This window comes from Coregonus lavaretus, assembly GCF_964263955.1.
Source record: "Coregonus lavaretus genome assembly, chromosome: 18".
Classification (NCBI taxonomy): Eukaryota; Metazoa; Chordata; class Actinopteri; order Salmoniformes; family Salmonidae; genus Coregonus; species Coregonus lavaretus.
The window spans coordinates 23,681,128-23,701,113 of NC_140005.1; the positions used below are offsets into that span (position 1 = coordinate 23,681,128).

At 41.8% G+C, this 19,986-nt stretch overlaps 1 protein-coding gene across 1 annotated transcript; it reads left to right on the forward strand.

Moving 5' to 3' along the window:
• Positions 1–8,372: 8,372 nt before the first annotated feature.
• LOC311145928 (ectonucleoside triphosphate diphosphohydrolase 5-like) lies at positions 8,373–16,058 on the forward strand (the record flags this gene model as incomplete). Its single annotated transcript, XM_084182319.1, has 13 exons — positions 8,373–8,682; positions 9,124–9,203; positions 9,572–9,715; positions 10,094–10,169; positions 10,787–10,822; positions 12,808–12,896; positions 13,001–13,080; positions 13,202–13,263; positions 13,455–13,556; positions 14,359–14,502; positions 14,723–14,779; positions 15,753–15,868; positions 15,975–16,058. The coding sequence occupies 13 exons, from the start codon at positions 8,373–8,375 to the stop codon at positions 16,056–16,058; spliced, it is 1,380 nt and encodes a 459-aa protein (XP_084038445.1).
• Between the last annotated feature and the right edge of the window lie 3,928 nt (positions 16,059–19,986).

Genomic DNA, 19,986 nt, shown 5'->3' on the forward strand with positions numbered 1-19,986 from the left:
TGTGCTTTAGGCTGTGTGCGTTTTCTGATTACATAAATGCATCAAAATTCACAAAAAGTGATGTTAGCTGATAAAGATTATCGCATAGAACAAAAGTATTAGATCTCATAAGCCTGTGTTTAACAGCCCTTATTTTCAGCGTTTATCCAAAAACCCTAAACTCAATTTTCCCATAGTTTTTGTCCAACGAACCATACCCAAGTTAGCGCCTACAACAACACACCATGATGGGTTGGCTGACAACGTCACGAAAACGATGTAAGCGCTTCCATGGGGCAGATGGTGCGTTCAAGACAACTGGGAATATGAGTCCAAATCATGCCGTCAGTGATTTTAAGGTCGGTAAATCAGAGCTCTAGAAAGAGGCCCGAGTTGGATGACTGTTAAACATGGCCGTGCGGGAACCCTAACCCTATAAAGGTGTGTATCACAGGAGGTTGGTGGCACCTTAATTGGGGAGAATGGGGTCGTGGTAATGACTGGAGTGGAATGATATCAAAAACATCAAACACATGGTTTCCAGGTGTTTGATGCCATTCCATTTGCTCCCTTCCAACCATTATTATGTACCGTTCTCCCCTCAGCAGCCTCCTGTGGACTGCATATCAAACCTTTTGTTTTTTTCATAATCAATTTTAGCTGATGTAAAAAATAAGGTTCTTATGGTTCCAAAACCATACCACAAGCAAAATACCCCCTTATAGAATAATCCTTTATCCAATTACTTACAGTATGTATAATCTAATGGAACTGAGAGTCATGATTAAGGGCTAGGCTACACACCATATAATAACATAAAATATATAAACGCAACATGTGAAGTGTTTGTCCCACGTTTCATGAGCTGAAATAAAAGATCCCAGACATTTTCCATACGCACAAAAAATGTATTTCTCTCAAATTTTGTGCACAAATTTGTTTTACTTCCCTGTTAGTGAGCATTTCTCTTTTGCCAAGATAATCTATCCACCTGACAGGTGTGGTATATCAAGAAGCTGATTAAACAGCATGATCATTACAAAGAGACCCCTTGTGCTGGAGACAATAAAAGGCCACTCTAAAATGTGCAGTTTTGTCACACAACACAATGCCACAGATGTCTCAAGTTTTGAGGGAGCGTGCAATTGGCATGCTAACTGAAGGAATGTCCACCAGAGCTGATGCCAGAGAACTGAATGTTCATTTCTCTACCATACACTACCAGTCAAAAGTTTGGGCACACCTACTCATTCAAGGGCTTTTCTTTATTTTTACAATTTTTTACATTGTAGAATAATAGTGAAGACATCAAAACTATAAATAACACATATGGAATCATTTAGTAACCAAAAAACTATTAAACAAATCAAAATATATTTTATATTTAAGATTTCAATTATCTTTGATTCCAACCACCGTGTCTTTGTGAGAAGTGGTGTGGGTGAACGGATGATCTCTGCATGTGTATTTCCCACCGTAAAGCATGGAGGAGGAGGTGTTATGGTGTGGGGGTGCTTTGCCGGTGACACTGTGATTTATTTAGAATTCAAAGCACACTTAACCAGCATGGCTACCACAGCATTCTGCAGCGATACGCCATCCCATCTGGTTTGGGCTTAGTGGGACTATCATTTGTTTTTCAACAGGACAATGACCCAACACACCTCCAGGCTGTGTAAGGGCTATTCGACCAAGAAGGAGAGCGATGGAGTGCTGCGTCAGATGACCTGGCCTCCACAATCCCCCGACCTCAACCAAATTGAGATGGTTTGGGATGAGTCGGACCGCAGAGTGAAGGAAAAGCAGCCAACAAGTGCTCAGCATATGTGGGAACTCCTTCAAGATTGTTGGAAAAGCATTCCAGGTGAAGCTAGTTGAGATAATGCCAAGAGTGTGCAAAGCTGTAATCAAGGCAAAGTGTGGCTATTTGAAGAATGTCAAATATAAAATATATTTTGATTTGTTTAACACTTTTTTGGTTACTACATGATTCCATATGTGTTATTTCAAAGCTTTGATGTCTTCACTATTAATCTACAATGTAGAAAATAGTAAAAATAGAGAAAAACCCTTGAATGAGTAGGGGTTCTAAAACTTTTGACCGGTAGTGTAAGCCGCCTCCAATGTCATTTTCAAGAATTTGGAAGTATGTCTAACTGGTCTCACAACCGCAGACCACGTCTAACCACGTCTAACCACGCCAGCCCAGGACCTCCACTTCCGGCTTCTTCACCTGCGGGATTGTCTGAGACCAGCCACCCGGACAGCTGATGAAACTGAGGAGTATTTCGGTCTGTAATAAAGCCCTTTTGTGGGGAAAAACTCATTCTGATTGGGTGGACCTGGCTCCCAAGTGGGTGGGCCTATGCCCACTTGGGAGCCAGGTCCACCCAATCAGGTCCACCCAATCAATCCACCCACCCAGCTAAATCCATAGATTAGGGCCTAATGAATTTATTTCAATTGACTAATTTCCTTATATGAACTGTAACTCAGTAAAATCATTGAAATTGTTGCATGTTGCGTTTATATTTTTGTTCAGTATAACTCATTTAATAGGATCTCTGTGCTACAGACATTCAGACCAATTAGATAAATGCGGAAACATCCCATCAACAGACCTTTGCATGAATATCAAGAAAACATGTTCATTTTCTGCTTCGGGGATATGTTCATTTGGAAAGTATGTCCTTTCGGGAAAGTATTCAGACCCCTTTACTTTTTCCACATTTTGTTATGTTACAGCCTTATTCTAAAATGGATTAAATAAACAAAATTCCTCATCAATCTACACACACTACCCCATAATGACTAAGTGAAAACAGGTTTTTAGAAACTTTTGCACATTTATTAAAAATAAAAAACAGAAATACCTTATTTACACACAGTTGAAGTCGGAAGTTTACGTACCCTTAGGTTGGAGTCATTAAAACTCGTTTTTCAACCACTCTACACATTTCTTGTTAACAAACTATAGTTTTGGCAAGTTGGTTAGGACATCTACTTTGTGCATGACACAAGTAATTTTTCCAACAATTGTTTACAGACAGATTATTTAATTTATAATTCACTTTATCAAAATTCCAGTGGGTCAGAAGTTTACATACACTAAGTTGACTGTTCCTTTAAACAGCTTGGAAAATTCCAGAAAATGATGTCATGGCTTTAGAAGCTTCTGATAGGCTAATTGACATCATTTGAATAAATTGGAGGTGTACCTGTGGATGTACAGTGGGGGAAAAAAGTTTTTTTCTCCAGAAAATCACATTGTAGGATTTTTAATGAATTTATTAGCAAATTGTGGTGGAAAATAAGTATTTGGTCAATAACAAAAGTTTCTCAATACTTAGGGTATATACCCTTTGTTGGCAATGACACAGGTCAAACGTTTTCTGTAAGTCTTCACAAGGTTTTCACACACTGTTGCTGGTATTTTGGCCTATTCCTCCATGCAGATCTCCTCTAGAGCAGTGATGTTTTGGGGCTGTCGCTGCGCAACACGGACTTTCAACTCCCTCCAAAGATTTTCTATGGGGTTGAGTTCTGGAGACTGGCTAGGCCACTCCAGGACCTTGAAATGCTTCTCACGAAGCCACTCCTTCGTTGCCCGGGCAGTGTGTTTGGGATCATTGTCATGCTGAAAGACCCAGCCACGTTTCATCTTCAATGCCCTTGCTGATGGAAGGAGGTTTTCACTCAAAATCTCACGATACATGGCCCCATTCATTCTTTCCTTTACACGGATCAGTTGTCCTGGTCCCTTTGCAGAAAAACAGCCCCAAAGCATGATCTTTCCACCCCCATGCTTCACAGTAGGTATGGTGTTCTTTGGATACAACTCAGCATTCTTTGTCCTCCAAACACGACGAGTTGAGTTTTTAGAGCTGGCCGCCCTGCCAAACTGAGCAATCGGGGGGAGAAAGGCCTTGGTCAGGGAGGTGAACAAGAACCCAATGGTCACTCTGACAGAGCTCCAGAGTTCTTCTGTGGAGATGGGAGAATCTTCCAGAAGGACAACCATCTCTGCAGCGCTCCACCAATGAAGCCTTTATGGTAGAGTGGCCAGACGGAAGCCACTCCTCAGTAAAAGGCACATAACAGCCCACTTGGAGTTTGCCAAAAGGCACCTAAAGGACTCAGACCATGAGAAACAAGATTCTCTGGTCTGATGAAACCAAGATTGAACTCTTTGGTCTGATTGCCAAGCGTCACGTCTGGAGGAAACCTGGCACCATCCCTACGGTGAAGCATGGGGATTTTTTTCAGCGGCAGGGACTGGGAGACTAGTCAGGATCGAGGGAAAGATGAATGGAGCAAAGTACAGAGAGATCCTTGATGAAAACCTGCTCCAGAGTGCTCAGGACCTCAGACTGGGGCGAAAGTTCACCTTCCAACAGGACAACGACCCTAAGCACACAGTCAAGTCAATGCAGGAGTGGCTTCGGGACAAGTCTCTGAATGTCCTTGAGTGACCCAGCCAGAGCCCGGACTTGAACCCGATCGAACATCTCTGGAGAGACCTGAAAATAGCTGTGCAGCGATGCTCCCCATCCAACCTGACAGAGCTTGATAGGATCTGCAGAGAAGAATGGGAGAAACTCCCCAAATACAGGTGTGCCAAGCTTGTAGCGTCATACCCAAGACGACTCGAGGCTGTAATTGCTGCCAAAGGTTTTTCATTAAAGTACTGAGTAAGGGTCTGAATACTAATGTGAATGTGATATTGCAGTTTTTTTTAAACCTGTTTTTGCTTTGTCATTATGGGGTATTGTGTAGATTGATGAGAAAACCCCCACAATTTAATCCATTTTCGAATAAGGCTGTAATGTAACAAAATGTGGAAAAGGTCAAGTGGTCTGATAACTTTCCGAATGCACTGTAGCACACATTGACACAAGGATCTGTTCATAGGTGTATGTGGAACGAGGTGCACCCCCTGGTATGGAATAACATTTGCACCCCTTCTGAGAGGCATTTTGTACTGTGTGCCCTGGGAAGAACCATGGGCCGCTGACAGGTTACACAGCCATCAGGATCACACAGCTGTTTTGTTGGATTACATAAATTGCGGAGAATCCACAGAAGTTCAACAAATTGCAGTTGACTTTGCAGATTTTGAGAACCTCAACCAACTGAAATAAACAATGTAAAGTTATTGCAGGTCATTTGAATCCAAAGCCCACATTGCATGCCCTTGCAAAGCTGAACTGGCGTCCAAATTCTGCTTTCTGGAGAAACTGGAGGGTGCCCAAGGAACAATATTCAACCAAACGTTGAACAAAAACGTATATCCTAAAATCTCAGGGTGTAGTTACTGTAAATTTAAGAATATAGCTTTTTGCTCTGGCATCATGCACAAAGTTTGGGGACTAAATTTAAAGCTAATTGCTATGACAGGGAGTAGAGAACTGAAATAACCCTGAGCATTTCGAAGCTGTCATTATCATTGGAATTGTAATGACAAGGTTTAGGTCTCTTCAATAGAGTTTTGGGGTAGGACACCCACAAACATGAAATTCCTGAGGGTAACATTGCAGTGTATTAATAATAGATTGCAAGGCTTGGATTACAAAGCATGGGTCACCTCTCGTGCTTTAAAGCATTTGTTTAAGTTGCAACAAAACATCAAAAGTTGTATTTAAGTTAGACTACCACTGAGGATTTCTTATTGGACCTTTGATTAGTACGTGCTGTGTCATACTGCCGGCTAATTTCTATAGGCCTATGCCTCCCTCCCTAAAGCCCTATAGGCTAACGAAACTTCTCATATAGATATTTATATTATTTACCAATTACCTTGCTTTACAAGTTACTGTTTTTCTCAACTATTACAAAAAAAAATGAACAGATATCAATGAAGCAAAATACAATTTTTATCATGGTTTTCAACCACAACCACTGAACAGTTCTAGTTTCGCTTTTTGCAGCTCAGCTCACATTAGTCATATGACCGCCATTGGTCAGAACTTGTCAGACCATGGCTGTCCTCTGAAATCATTGTAATTGGATCATGAAGGTATAGCATATGTTTTGACTCATGCTGTAAACACAGTGTGCGAAAAGTACAAGTAGTAAGATCCCAAGGGTCAGATCCATCAAAACACTGCAAATGATCCAAATACTGTACATAATTTTCTATAGTAGTACTTAATGTAGGTTACTGTATGTCTGAATGCCAAACTTAATTATAAAGTAGAATACGTTTGTCTTTGTCAGGGCAAGATTCATCTTCCCACAAAGGACTTTGGAGATAGCAGCATGGGGGGACAGCAAACACACATCATGGCTTTCGCAAGGACTAGAGTAAGTAACTCTAATATGACATCTTATGTTTTTGAGTGTGAGCAGCCAGCAACCTGTTAAATTGGCTCATAGAGCATTACAATGTCGTCATGGCATGCCAGATCAGAATATTCTTAAATAGACACAAAGTCAATGAGAGGTCCAGCACATGCATGCTTTGATAGGGGGAAGGGACCATAATGGTGAGCCACAGGATTGGAAAAAAGTACCCACAGTATTTAGAAAAAAAGAAAGTGCAATATTTTTAGTCCAAATTACAGTGTTGGAACAGTGCGCTGCACAAAAAAAAAGAACAGCGGAGTGTCCCGGGATTGGAATGTCCTCTCTGTGGACCTCCTCTCTGCCCTCCTCAAGTCCTGCTGCAGGACCGCCGGCCGCCCCCATTCCCGCTCAATTTCACCCTGCCAGCTGAGCTGTCTGACACATTTGTGCTTCACTCACCCTGTGTTTGACTGGGTGGTGAACCAGTTTCATTAGTAGCAGAAGCAGAGTTGGGTGAGACCAGTTCAGCAAGCCTGCATCTAGAAATATACAAATTCTACATGTTTCAGCCCAGTCTTTGTTCACTCTTGCTGCAGCTTCTCGTGGGGACTGAGGGAAGGAAATCTCACTCTGGTGCAAACCTCAGTTCATATGAGGTCTCTGAGTTAGCAGGGCCTCTTTGCTGAGGTGCAGTAGCATATCGTTATTGCCTCCCTCCCTCCTGGAAACTTTGAACATTACAGTACATTAGAATACTTTTGCTGATAGATTGGTTAAAGACGCCTGCCAACCAGGCAACCACCCACCTAAAACTGAGAGCAGCCACTCATGCTTTTCATGGTTTCTCCTGTGAAACTTGCCTTAAATGTATTTCCTAGGAAAGCTTGTGGTTAACACAGGGATGAGTGGGAGTGAGATTATTGCTTACATTCTTTCAGCATTTATGCAAGTTGGAGCTCAAGTTGCATCTGCACATCTCTTGTTAAAGGTTGGTTGGGGATTAAAGGGCTGCAGCACATGTTTTAATGGGGTAATTTTCACACGTCATGATTTGTTCGGAATGTAATACACACGCAAAATGACTTGTGCATACCCAGAGAAAGTTGTCTTGCCTGTCGTGACTTGGGCTTTCAGGTAGTAATGCAAAATCCATCTTGCAACTCCTCTACCCCGCAATGACTAATATTTTCTGTCTGAACTTCAAAATTCTGCTGAAGCATTTGGGGTTTCCTCATTTTAATGATTTTAATGCCATTTTATATCCTCACCACAAAGTCCCACAGTATATTAGATAATGGCTACTTTTCTTTATACACCAAGACTAGAAAAACAAACATTTTAATCAGTTATGAAATAACTATATTATATTTATATTTAGTTATAAAGTTTTGTTTCAAAATACTAATGAGTGCAAGCAACATGAGCTTAAAATAAGTAATCTACTCTAAAATAACTTATTTCTGACATCATGCTAATTAAGCAAATTCAGGCAAATTTAAGTAATTGTGAAGTGTGCATGTAAAAGTCAAGATACAGGGAAGGGATTTTTGTAATTGGCAAATTTGCATGTAAGTCTTAATTAAATACACCAATAAAATGTATTTTAAGAACGTTGCTTCAAGTTTCTGCAAGCCAGTCATTTTGATGTCTTGATATATCCCCTTTCTTTCTTCTTTTAGTGGGATGTTTGGCTCCAGTTTGCACACTAAAGATGAAGAAAGAAAAAAAAACGGTTTAGTGTTACCCAGTTTAGGAATTAATAGAACTGCTTCTGGTAAGCAGGTATTCAGTATCCAGCTCTTTCAGAAGGGGGGACTTTTGAAGGAACTGAGATGGAACGCAACAGGATTGGTGGATGGCCTGTGATGGTGTGGCCCCACATCAAGCCCTTATGTCTTTATATACTGTAAACAGATGACCAGACAGTCCTGAGTGTGCATCGCTACCCACTCTGCCTCTGCCTCTCCGGTTGCCTCTCATCACCTCTGCAAGCTGCTGCCACTGCATTTTGTGCTGCTCCTTTGAAGAAGACTAACTTGAAAAAGGCACAGTAAAGGGTTTTGCTTAGCTTTTACAAAAGCATCAGTGTTTCTTCGGGTGTTAAAACGATGGCTTTTCAGATGCTACTCCTTACAGTAATGTCCATGTGGGTTCTGGCTTGGAACTTCCAAGCGGAGGCAACCTACTATCACCGCCAGACAGTCCACCACGAACACTCTGCTAACATGGAAAACCTCCTGCCCGAAAACCTCCTGCCCGAAAACCTCCTGCCCGAAAACCTCCTGCCCGAAGTTGTGCCTGAAGTCTTGCCTGAGGTCTCCCAACCTGTCAACAGCCGCACTTTCTATGGGATCATGTTTGATGCCGGGAGCACAGGCACCCGGATCCACATCTACAAGTTTATTCAGAAAGACCCTGGTGAGTGCTTTCTCTCTCTCTTTCTGTGTATCTCATTCACTCTCTCAGTCTCAGGAGCCAATAGGGCTTTACACTCAGCTGTCTCCCAGAGAGTCTATGTTTGCTGTTGGGTCATTCGCTCAGTGGTGTAAAGACAAGCATGTCCCGTCAGCGTGGGGAGAGAGCAAGCATGGGCAAAACGGAACCCAGAGGCAGCTGAGTTGTAGTTTTAATCATCTGTTAGTGTGACTGAAATCCCTAAAAACAGACCTCCAATGGACTCTAGAGGTTAATTTGTTGTTTATGTATGTACTCTGTCTAAACATCCGTGATTGTAAAGTAATGGAGTGATTGAGGCAACACAGCTAATTTAAAAGCAGACATAAATGCAACAGAGTTCTATTATTTCACATATTCATATATTGTTTGACAATTGAATGCATCCACTGTTTCTGTTTTTAGTTGAGCTGCCAGTTCTGGACAATGAGATGTATCATGCAGTGAAGCCTGGTCTGTCTGCCTATAAAGATAAGCCTGAAGAGGTATGTATCATGTCTATCATTTTCTCATTTAGGGATTGTGGGAATTAGGAGGTTTGTCCACAGTCCACAAATCATTCATTACAGTCTGCAATGTGATGTAGACCGTATAATTACATGATGTGATTCTGCTGATGCTATCACTACGTCTGATCTTTACGTTCTTGGGATCTAAATTTTACAAACCAGATGATGTGAAGAGCATATGTGGACAAACATATCAACCCCTTAATCAACTGAATATGTTAATGCCGTTATATACTTAATTTACTGTTAAAATATCCATATCAGCCTAGTTTGGTCACGGATATGCTTTGAGAGTGTTCCAGTGGAGACCATGCTCATCTCTTAATGCCTGTTATCCCATTCAGGGTGGGAACACGATCAGAGCGCTGCTGAAGGTGGCCAAGAAGACGGTTCCAGAGCACGAGTGGAAGCAGACCCCGGTGGTCCTGAAAGCCACAGCCGGGCTCCGACTCCTACCTGAGGAGAAGGCTAACGCTCTGCTGAATGAGGTGAGGCACGTTTTCTCTCCCCTCAGACAATTTGGCACAGGGACGACCCGTCCCACCAAGGATAGGGACGAGAAACCGCTAAGTGCTTACAAGTGTCCTTGAAAGAACGGGGAAAAGTCTTCCCACTTTTTGGTGGCTATCACTGTGCAAAAAACAGCTGTTCTGGGGTTGTCTGGAGTAGTGGAATATGTCATTTGAATTATTAAATTCATGTGGCTACTCAAGCTATGCTTGTGGTTTTGAATTCAGTCATTCTCAGACAAATGTGCCTCAGAAGGATTCCTGAGTCTAGTATTTTAGGTTTATGTTTTGTTCTTATTGTCTTTATTCAGGATGTTCTTTGTTAATATGCACTGCATTTATACATTTTCTATGTAGGTTCGGGAAGTCTTCGACGAGTCCCCCTTCTTTGTACCAAACAACAGTGTCTCCATAATGAATGGAACAAATGAAGGTATGCCACTTTGTTGGTATGTCACCAACATCTGTCTCTCATTTTCTTTTACGCTACTGTGGTATTTTGGGTATGTTGGTAAAGAGTGAAACTCATTCAATCATTTAACTGCAGACATTGGTTAGATTAGCTAAACACTGCAGTATTGTCAACCCAGGTGGTTAGTATCTACCAACACTGTCCTCATAACATGTTTTTATAAGAGCTCTATTGCTACCTCATAGAGCAACTAAATAACCTTGCCTGAGTTCCCTTCCCACGCCCAATATTAAGTGATCCTCCACATCACTCATTAAGACACCCGCACTAACTCCTGTTTCATCAAATGTGCAATTCATTAGCCTCACTTTATGAGAGCCATAACATGAGATCTGAGACAGTAGTAATTACCTGGGTTGGTCTATCCATGTCAGATAAATATTACTAATATAACACAGATGCTAAATTATTTAAAAAAACTCTAATCTCTGAACTGACAGTTCAGTCTGTCCTCTATGCATGTGTTCAAATGGCAATATGTATAGTTAACTTCCAACTACAAGACTACAAAGGCAACAATTGCACATGATTTTGTTCAAGTGAATGTTTACACTCTCTCCATCAACTCTCTCTCGTAGGAGTCCTGGCCTGGGTAACGGTGAACTTTTTGACAGGTAAGGCATTTTTCATGTTTTGCTAAGGTGGTCTTAATGGTCAGGGGGTTCATTTCTGAGGTTTACACTGTACACAGTTGCCGGGCAGTGAAAGACTCCTTTCTCTTGTCTGACTGTCTTGTATTGAGTCATGTTGGCCACAATCTGGTCACGATGGGATGCAAAATTCCCTCAATTTTTACGCAGGGTTAGCCTAATAAGAGGAGATTTATTTTCAAACCCATCCAATGGCCCAAACAATAGCCTTCTTCTTCCTGTCGGTGGCCACAGACCTACAGTGCATTCGGAAAGTATTCAGACCCTTTTTCCACATTTTGTTACTTTACAACCTAATTCTAAAATGGTTTAAATACATTTTATTCCTCATCATTCTACACAATACCCCACAATGACAAAGCGAAAACATAAGTATTCAGACCCTTTGCTATGAGACTCGAAATTGAGCTCAGGTGCATCCTGTTTCCATTGATCATCCTTGAGATGTTTCTACAACTTGATTGGAGTCCACCTGTGGTAAATTCAATTAATTGGACATGATTTGGAAAGGCACACACCTGTCTATATAAGATCCCACAGTTGACAGTGAATGTCAGAGCAAAAACCAAGCCATGAGGTCAAAGGAATTGTCTGTAGAGCTCTGAGACAGGATTGTGTCGAGGCACAGATCTGGGAAAGGGTACCAAAACAATGTCTGCAGCATTGAAGGTCCCCAAGAACACAGTGGCCTCAATCATTCTTAAATGGAAGAAGTTTGGAACTACCAAGACTCTTCCTAGAGCTGGCCACCCGGCCAAACTGAGCAATCGGGGGAGAAGGGCCTTGGTCAGGGAGGTGACCAAGAACCCGATAGTCACTCTGACAGAGCTCCAGAGTTCCTCTGTGGAGATGGGAGAACCTTCCAGAAGGACAACCATCTCTGCAGCACTCCACCAATCAGGCCTTTATAGTAGAGTGGCCAGACGGAAGCCACTACTCAATAAAAGGCACATGACAGCCTGCTTGGAGTTTGCCAAAAGGCACCTAAAGGACTCTCAGACCATGAGAAACAAGATTCTTTGGTCTGATAAAACTATTTGGCCTGATTGCCAAGCGTCACATCTGGAGAAAACCTGGCACCATCCCTACGGTGAAGCATGGTGGTGGCAGCATCATGCTGTGGGGATGTGTTTCAGCAGCAGGAACTGGGAGACTAGTCAGGATGGAGGGAAAGATGAACGGAGCAAAGTACAGAGAGATCCTTGATGAAAACCTGCTCCAGAGCGCTCAGGATCTCAGACTGAGGTGAAAGTTCACCTTCCAACAGGACAACGACCCTAAGCACACAGCCAAGACAATGCAGGACTGGGTTCGGGACAAGTCTCTGAATGTCCTTGAGTGGCCCAGCCAGAGCCCGGACTTGAACCCGATCGAACATCTCTGGAGAGACCTGAAAATAGCTGTGCAGCGACGCTCCCCATCCAACCTGACACAGCTTGAGAGGATCTGCAGAGAAGAATGAGAGAAACTCCCCAAATACAGGTGTGCCAAGCTTGTAGCGTCATACCCAGGAAGACTCGAGGCTGTAATCGCTGCCAAAGGTGCTTCAACAAAGTACTGAGTAAAGGGTCTGAATACTTATGTAAATGTGATATTTCTGTTTTCTATTTTGTATACATTTGCTAAAATTTCTAAAAATCTGTTTTTGCTTTGTCATTATGGGGTATTGTGTGTAGATTGATGAAGAAAAAAACAATTTAATCAATTTTAGAATAAGGCTGTAAAGTAACAAAATGTGGAAAAAGTCAAGTGGTCTGAATACCTTCCGAATGCCCTGTATATCTGCTAGAATGCCAGTCTTTGTCTCAAGCGGGCGGTTGGAAAATGAATTAATTCTAAATGCAGTATGTTCTACTTTCTGTTTATAATGTTGATGATGGATAGCATCCTGTCTATAGTTTTCTATTTCCAATTCTGGAAATGTTTGACTTTCCATCTGTTTGCTTTAGGTCACTTGTATGCCAAAACCAGGAAGACAGTGGGGATCCTGGACTTGGGTGGAGGATCTACCCAGATCACTTTCCTTCCTAAATCAAAGGTAAATGTTCAACTGAACTCCACTGTTAGTGACGTTTTGCAAAGATTTAGATAACTATTGCTATTTAATTACACATTACTGAACACCTCTCTCTGTTCCCATAGAAAACAGTTTTCACCGCCCCAGCCAGTTACATTGCCAATATCAACATGTTCAATAACACTCTACAACTCTACACTCACAGGTGAGTAATCAACCATTGGTAAAGCAGTTACTTTATATGTCATGGCATACAATGCAAAACCCTATACTCACATTACTTTGGCATTGTCATGAATGTATTCTGAATTTCTGTCCTCATTCAGCTACCTTGGAAATGGACTCGTAGCGGCTCGATTGGCAACTCTTGGGGCTTTGGGAGCTGATGGTAATTTGAATTGTCTAATTTACTTAGATATGCAAGATTAACTGCTCAGTCATTCATCTGTACATGATGAATAGAGTTGTATAATGCTGCAAGACACACTTAAGCTTTCTATAAATTAGACACACTATTTAGATGTCATCCTTGTGGGGGACAATGGACAATGCTATAGCCAATCTGGTTTACTCTTTCAGGTCTGGACTGGAAAGTTTTCACAAGCTCCTGTCTACCCAAGAAGTTCAGAGAGGACTGGACTTTTGGGGGAATCACCTACAAAGTTAGCGGAATTCCTGATGGTAAGCGCAAAATAAAACATACCATTTCGATAACATTTAATTTTTTATAATCTTCTAATCTAGAAATCAATTATTCAGTCTCAGATAGCTCAATGTAAGAGTTTAGTTGAGTCTGATTTGGGAAACATTTTCCACTGGAGCCAACTGCACTGTGGTGCAAAATGCATGTTTTGTCATTCTTTCTCTCTGCACTCAGACTTTCAACAGTTATAATAGAGCAAACCTTGTATTTAAATAAGAGGAAAATTGTCAGTTAACTCCGCAAATAATGCAACGCTCCCATACCACAGTCATGTAGCCAAGAGATACTGGGTTAGTCCCAGAGATGTTATTTCTCTGTGTAACGAAAGGCTTAATGTTGACCGCTCACAATTATGTGGTAAAAATAGATCACCCAACAGGCCTTTGCTAAGTGCTACTCTTGTCAGCACTTGGTTTCCCTGGTTGTAACCAACCAACCAATCCCAGGGTGATGTGAGTGTACTTTTAGGGCTTTTAGGGCTTTTCTAGTGGAGAGCCCATTGCCTCAACCCCATTTTGACCTCATAAAGAGGCTCCAGGGTCTCCCAGTGCATTCCACCACAAGCATGCAGCAAACTCAGTTATTTTACTCTCATTTGAAAATAAATATTTTATTGTTGGTGCTGATTTTTAATTATTCTTGTTAACAATTTAATTGGGGTTTTGTCGTCATAAAGCTGACATAATGCTATAATATAAATATGATACCTACCTTGAAGATTCAGTACAGCTTGTGATAGATACTAATGATACTAATGGTGTGATCTATTTCTCTCTCCAGGTTATGCAGGGTACAAGCTGTGTTACTATGAGGTGATGAGAGTGGTGAAAGGCATCGTGCACCAGCCGTTCGAGATAAAGGGCAGCAGCATCTTCTATGCCTTCTCCTACTACTTCGACAGAGCTGTGGAGTCAGGCCTCATTGGTGAGTAGACACACAGAGAGCAGGACAGCTGCAAAATCACCATTCAGTATGCATCCAGTAAAACCTCACAATGATATGAAAGGGTTTCAATTAAAGAGTTGTTTAGTTGTTTTCTACTCAGATACATTTACTGCATTTTTCATGATATGCTTGGAAAACTGAAACGACAACTGTTGTAGCAGATGACAAAAAGTAGGCTAATCTTGTTTTTGTTTTCCAGATGGCAGTCGGGGTGGTATAGTAGAAGTCAGGGATTTCAAGAAGAGAGCCAAAGAAGGTGAGAGTCCTAGGCTGTTCTCTTAGACACATGTTGACTATATTGATACAGTACACAGTGTACAAACAAGAAATGTTGGCACTTATTTTAGACTCCAACAATCTCACAAGGCCTCACAAAATATCAGTTCCTTACCCCACATAGTTATCCTGCAAAAATACACGCTGTTTGAACTCACACAAATATTCAACCTTGTTTGTGGCCAAACTTCTTCTTGGCACAGCTAACCTAACATTGGCCATTTCCAATATAACCAAGGACCATCAGATGTAATGTCTGATTCATAACTGTTCTCGGAGCATACAGAAACACATTGATATTCTACATACACATGGACATTTAGCTACTTAAGACATTTACACATAGTTGACAGTAATCTGATGCGATGTGAAAAGTGCCCTGACACGTTAGATTGACATATAGCTTTGGTTAATTCATTAGAGTATGTGGCAAAATAAATGCCTGTGTTGTGCTAGATTTACAGCTAGCAGGAGCGAGTTGGTGTGTTATGTAAAGTCTGTTTGCATTGTGAGAACACTTTCACATGGTCTCGATGAACACGTCTGGCATTGGGCAGGTTGGCAGGCAGTTGACCTGGGCAGCTGTGAGCTCTGTCTCTTGTACCTGACAGCCACACAACACCCAACCCGACCCGGGGGCTGAGACTGAGAGAGACACGCTGTGTACAGCTAGTCTGTTTGGCTCGGCCTCCCACCCCCAGACTCACCAACATGTGCAGACCCTTGACTCTTCTCACACCCTCTTGCTCAGTCAGCTAAACAAACTAAATAAACAAAACAAGTTGACCAGCTTTCTATTATGTGGCACACAGGTTAGAGGTTGACTGCTGCTTGACCCCACTTTGAACATGATACAAGATATCTCTAAATACGCCCACCCGTGCTCTCTGCTTTCTGTCAGTGATATGTGAGTTGTTGTTAATGTAGTGCCTACTTGTCTTGTTTTGTTTAAGTGTGCAACAAGATGACCAAGTACCGTCCCATCAGCCCCTTCCTCTGCATGGATATGACATATATCACATGCCTGTTGAAGGAGGGCTTTGGCTTCAAGGACAACACAGTGCTGCAGGTGAGAGTCAGGAACAGGTCACTGGGCACACAGGCAGGGGACATGCACCAAGGCGTTAATAGGATGGTTTATTTTTGATGTTTATTTTCCTTGTTCTGCTCCACAGCTCGCCAAGAAGGTGAACAATGTTGAGACAAGTTGGGCCTTGGGAGCCACATTCGATCACTTCAACAACCTCAACATCCACTAAGGGCAGCTAGCCTACCTGCACTGAGAGGGACAGCCTGTTACTGGGGGCATCCCAACCCCCCCCCCCCCCCCCCAGCCCCTCCCTCCTGCTCAGCAGCACTGCCAAGCTTCTCCAGCCAACCCCTCCCCTCTGTCACCAGCACCCTCCTGCAAATAATACAAGAACTATTGACAAAGAAATCACTATATTTTTATAAGGAAGGACAGCTATTTCTACTGTATGTTTAATCCATAATTAGTGAGTTTACTTTATTTTTTTACAGCAAGCGTTTACATTTACGCTTCCTTAGTGGTGTCTGACCTGAAATGCAGTCTTATTTGGCTACCTTCGAGCGTGTAGAGTAGTTAGAAGCACTGCAACTAGTCAGGTAAATTATTTAGGAAACTTTGGTGCTTACTGTGCTCCTGGAGTGCACTGTAAAAGTACAGTGGAATATTTGGAGAATAAATAAGTTCCAGGAATGCAACCTTCAGTCATAGCTCTGAATGCCTGCAACTCATTCTATCTGGAAATATCTTGTAGGACAGATGAACAATATATTTTCCCTCACAATACACAATATATATATATAACCAGAAACGTTTCCCCTCATACTTTGCACATAACACTTTAACTGCCGATGCTGTAGCTGAGATCTTTTGCTTGGATGTTGTCTACAGAGTTGTACATATTCATCAACGTTAGAGGTGACCAATTTGCCACAACTCAGGGGGAAAGTAAAGCACAGAGAGGGTGAGAAGATAGTGTTCTCACTGAGTATGTCTTGCATTTGATATATGAATACTATTGTATGTATGACGTTGATGCCTATGTCTTGAAAGTGCAGCCTTAGTAGATGTGGCCTTGTGTAGAATGGCCAGTTGAATTGAATCATACGAGTGAGTGCCTTGAGTTTCTAACTGTTGGTAAAGGCTGTGTTATTTGTGTTGTCTACAGTGGAGCACTAAATGGTAATTGTTCGATCAACCGTGGCAAGACTACAGGACTCTCTCCAAATGAAAATGTAGCTTTTAGCTTGTTGCTGTATTCAGCAACTAGTCATCATTTCAATATCCCTCTAGTACTATATCATTCATAGACTGATACATACAGCCTAAGAAGCATGTCAGATATATCAAAGACCTTAAACCCATAAATCTTTCATTTGTAGCGATATAGCTCTTGGTGCAAGACACACACACAATGCTTATTAATACTGTTTGGAATTTCCTTCTTGTGAACTGTACAAATATTTAAATCTCAGATCCTGCTTATTTTGAATGCTGTTGCAATCTGTACAAAATGAACTTTGCTGTATAACTGCTCTTCGTGCAATGCATTAGCCTATTCAACAATCCAGTAGCAAACATGTACAATAACTACTGCTGTATATAATACTACAAAGTAAACCTGTATTAGTAAAATACTTACCAGACTGTAACTGCTTTGACTTTGCAAATGAAAACTTTATTTCTGCTGCATAATGTTCACAATGTTTTAAGGTGAACTGCTTGATAACTGATCATGTAAATCATGTTTTATGAAAACCTGGTGCAAGTAAAATGCATGTATACATTATACATGTATGTTTCAATAAAATATTAAAAGTGTTCTTGGTGTACAGGTACAGTGCCTTAAGAACGTGTTCATACCCCTTGATTTATTCCACATTTTGTTGTGTTACAGCCTGAATTAAATAAAATAAAAATAATAATAATAATCTCACCTATCTACACACAAAAGGCTGAAACATGAAAACATGTTTTTAGAAATTTTTGCAAAATTATTGAAAATGAAATAAAGAAACATAATTTACATAAGTATTCACACCCCTTTGCTATGAGCTCCAAATTGAGCTCAGGTGCATCCAATTTCCTTTGATCATCCTTGAGATTTCACTACAACTTGATTGGAGTCCACATGTGGCCAATTCAGGTTCTCCCATCTCAGCCAAGGAACTCTGTGGTTCTGTCAGAGTGGTCATTGAGTTCTTGGTCACCTTTCTGACCAAGGTCCTTCTTGCCCGGTTGCTCAGTTTGACGGCCAGCTCTAAGCAGAGTCTGGGTAGTTCCATAGAAAGAAAACCTGTGTATATACTGTGTATATACAGGTCCCACAGTTGACAGTACATGTCAGAGCAGAAACTATACCATGATGGAGCTGTCCTTAGATCTCAGTGATATCATTATGATGAGGCATATATCTGGGGACGGGTATAAAACAATTTCTAGAGTGTTGAAAGTTTCCAAGAGCACAGCGGTATCCATTATTGGGAAATGGAAATAATATGGAACTACCCAGACTCTGCCTAGAGCTGGCCGTCCGACCAAACTGAGCAACCGGACAAGAAAGACCTTGGTCAGGGAGGTGACCAAGAACCCAATGAACACTCTGACAGAACTTGGCTGTTCCTTGGCTGAGATGGGAGAACCTGCCAGAAGGACAATCTCTACAGCACTTCACCAATCTGGGCTTTAAGGGAGAGTGGCCAGACGGAAGCAACTCTTGAAAAAGGGGCACATGACAGCACGCCTGGAGTTTGTAAAAAGGCACGTGAAAGACTCAGAGCATAAGGCAAAAGATTCTGTGGTCTGTTCAGACAAAAATTGAACTCTTTGGCCTGAATGCAAAGCATTATGTCTGGAGAAAACCAGGCACAGTTCTTCACCCGTCTAACACCATTCATACTGTGAAGCATGGTGGTGGCAGCATCATGCTATGGGGATGCTTTACAGCGGCAGAGACTGGGAGACAGGTTAAGGATAGAGGGAACAATGAATGGAGCCAAATACAGGCAAATCCTTGATGGGAACCTGCTTCAGAGTGCAAACGACCTTAGACTGGGGGCGAAGACTTACATTCCAACAGGACATTGACTCAAAGCATTCAGCCAAAGCAATGCTGGAATGGCTTCAGAACAAGAATGTGAAAGTCCTTGAGTGGCCCAGCCAAACCCCAGACTTGAATCCCATTGAAAATCTGTGGAAAGACTTGAAGATTGCTGTTCACCGCCGCTCCCCATCTAACTTAACAGAACTTGAGAAAATCAGCAAGAAAGAACGGGAGAAAATCCCCAAATCCAGATCTGCAAAGCTGATACAGACATACCCAAGACGACTCAAAGATGTACACTACCAGTCAAAAGTTTGGACACACCTACTCATTCAAGGGTTTTTCTTTATTTTTACTATTTTCTACATTGTAGAATAATAGTGAAGACATCAACACTATGAAATAACACGTATGGAATCATGTAATAACCAAAAAAGTGTTAAACAGCTTTGCAAACTCTTGGCATTCTATCAACCAGTTTCACCTGGAATGCTTTTCCAACAGTCTTGAAGGAGTTCCCACATATACTGAGCACTTGTTGGCTGCTTTTCCTTCACTCTGAGGTCCAACTCATCCCAAACCATCTCAATTGGGTTGAGGTCGGGTGATTGTGGAGGCCAGGTCATCTGATGCAGCACTCCATCATTCTCCTTCTTGGTCAAATAGCCCTTACACAGCCTGGAGGTGTGTTGGGTCATTGTCCTGTTGAAAAACAAATGATAGTCCCACTAAGCGCAAACCAGATGGGATGGCGTATCGCTGCAGAATGCTGTGGTAGCCATGCTGGTTAAGTGTGCCTTGAATTCTAAATAAATCACAGTGTCACCAGAAAAGCACCATCACACCTCCTCCTCCATGCTTCACGGTGGGAACCACACATGTGGAGATCATCCGTTCACCTACTCTGCGTCTCACAAAGACATGGCGGTTGGAACCACAAATCTCAAATTTGGACTCATCAGACCAAAGGACATATTTCCACCGGTCTAATGTCCATTGCTTGTGTTTCTTGCCCCAGGCAAGTCTCTTCTTATTATTGGTGTCCTTTAGTAGTGGTTTCTTTGCAGCAATTCGACCATGGAGGCCTGATTCACACAGTCTCCTCTGAACAGTTGAT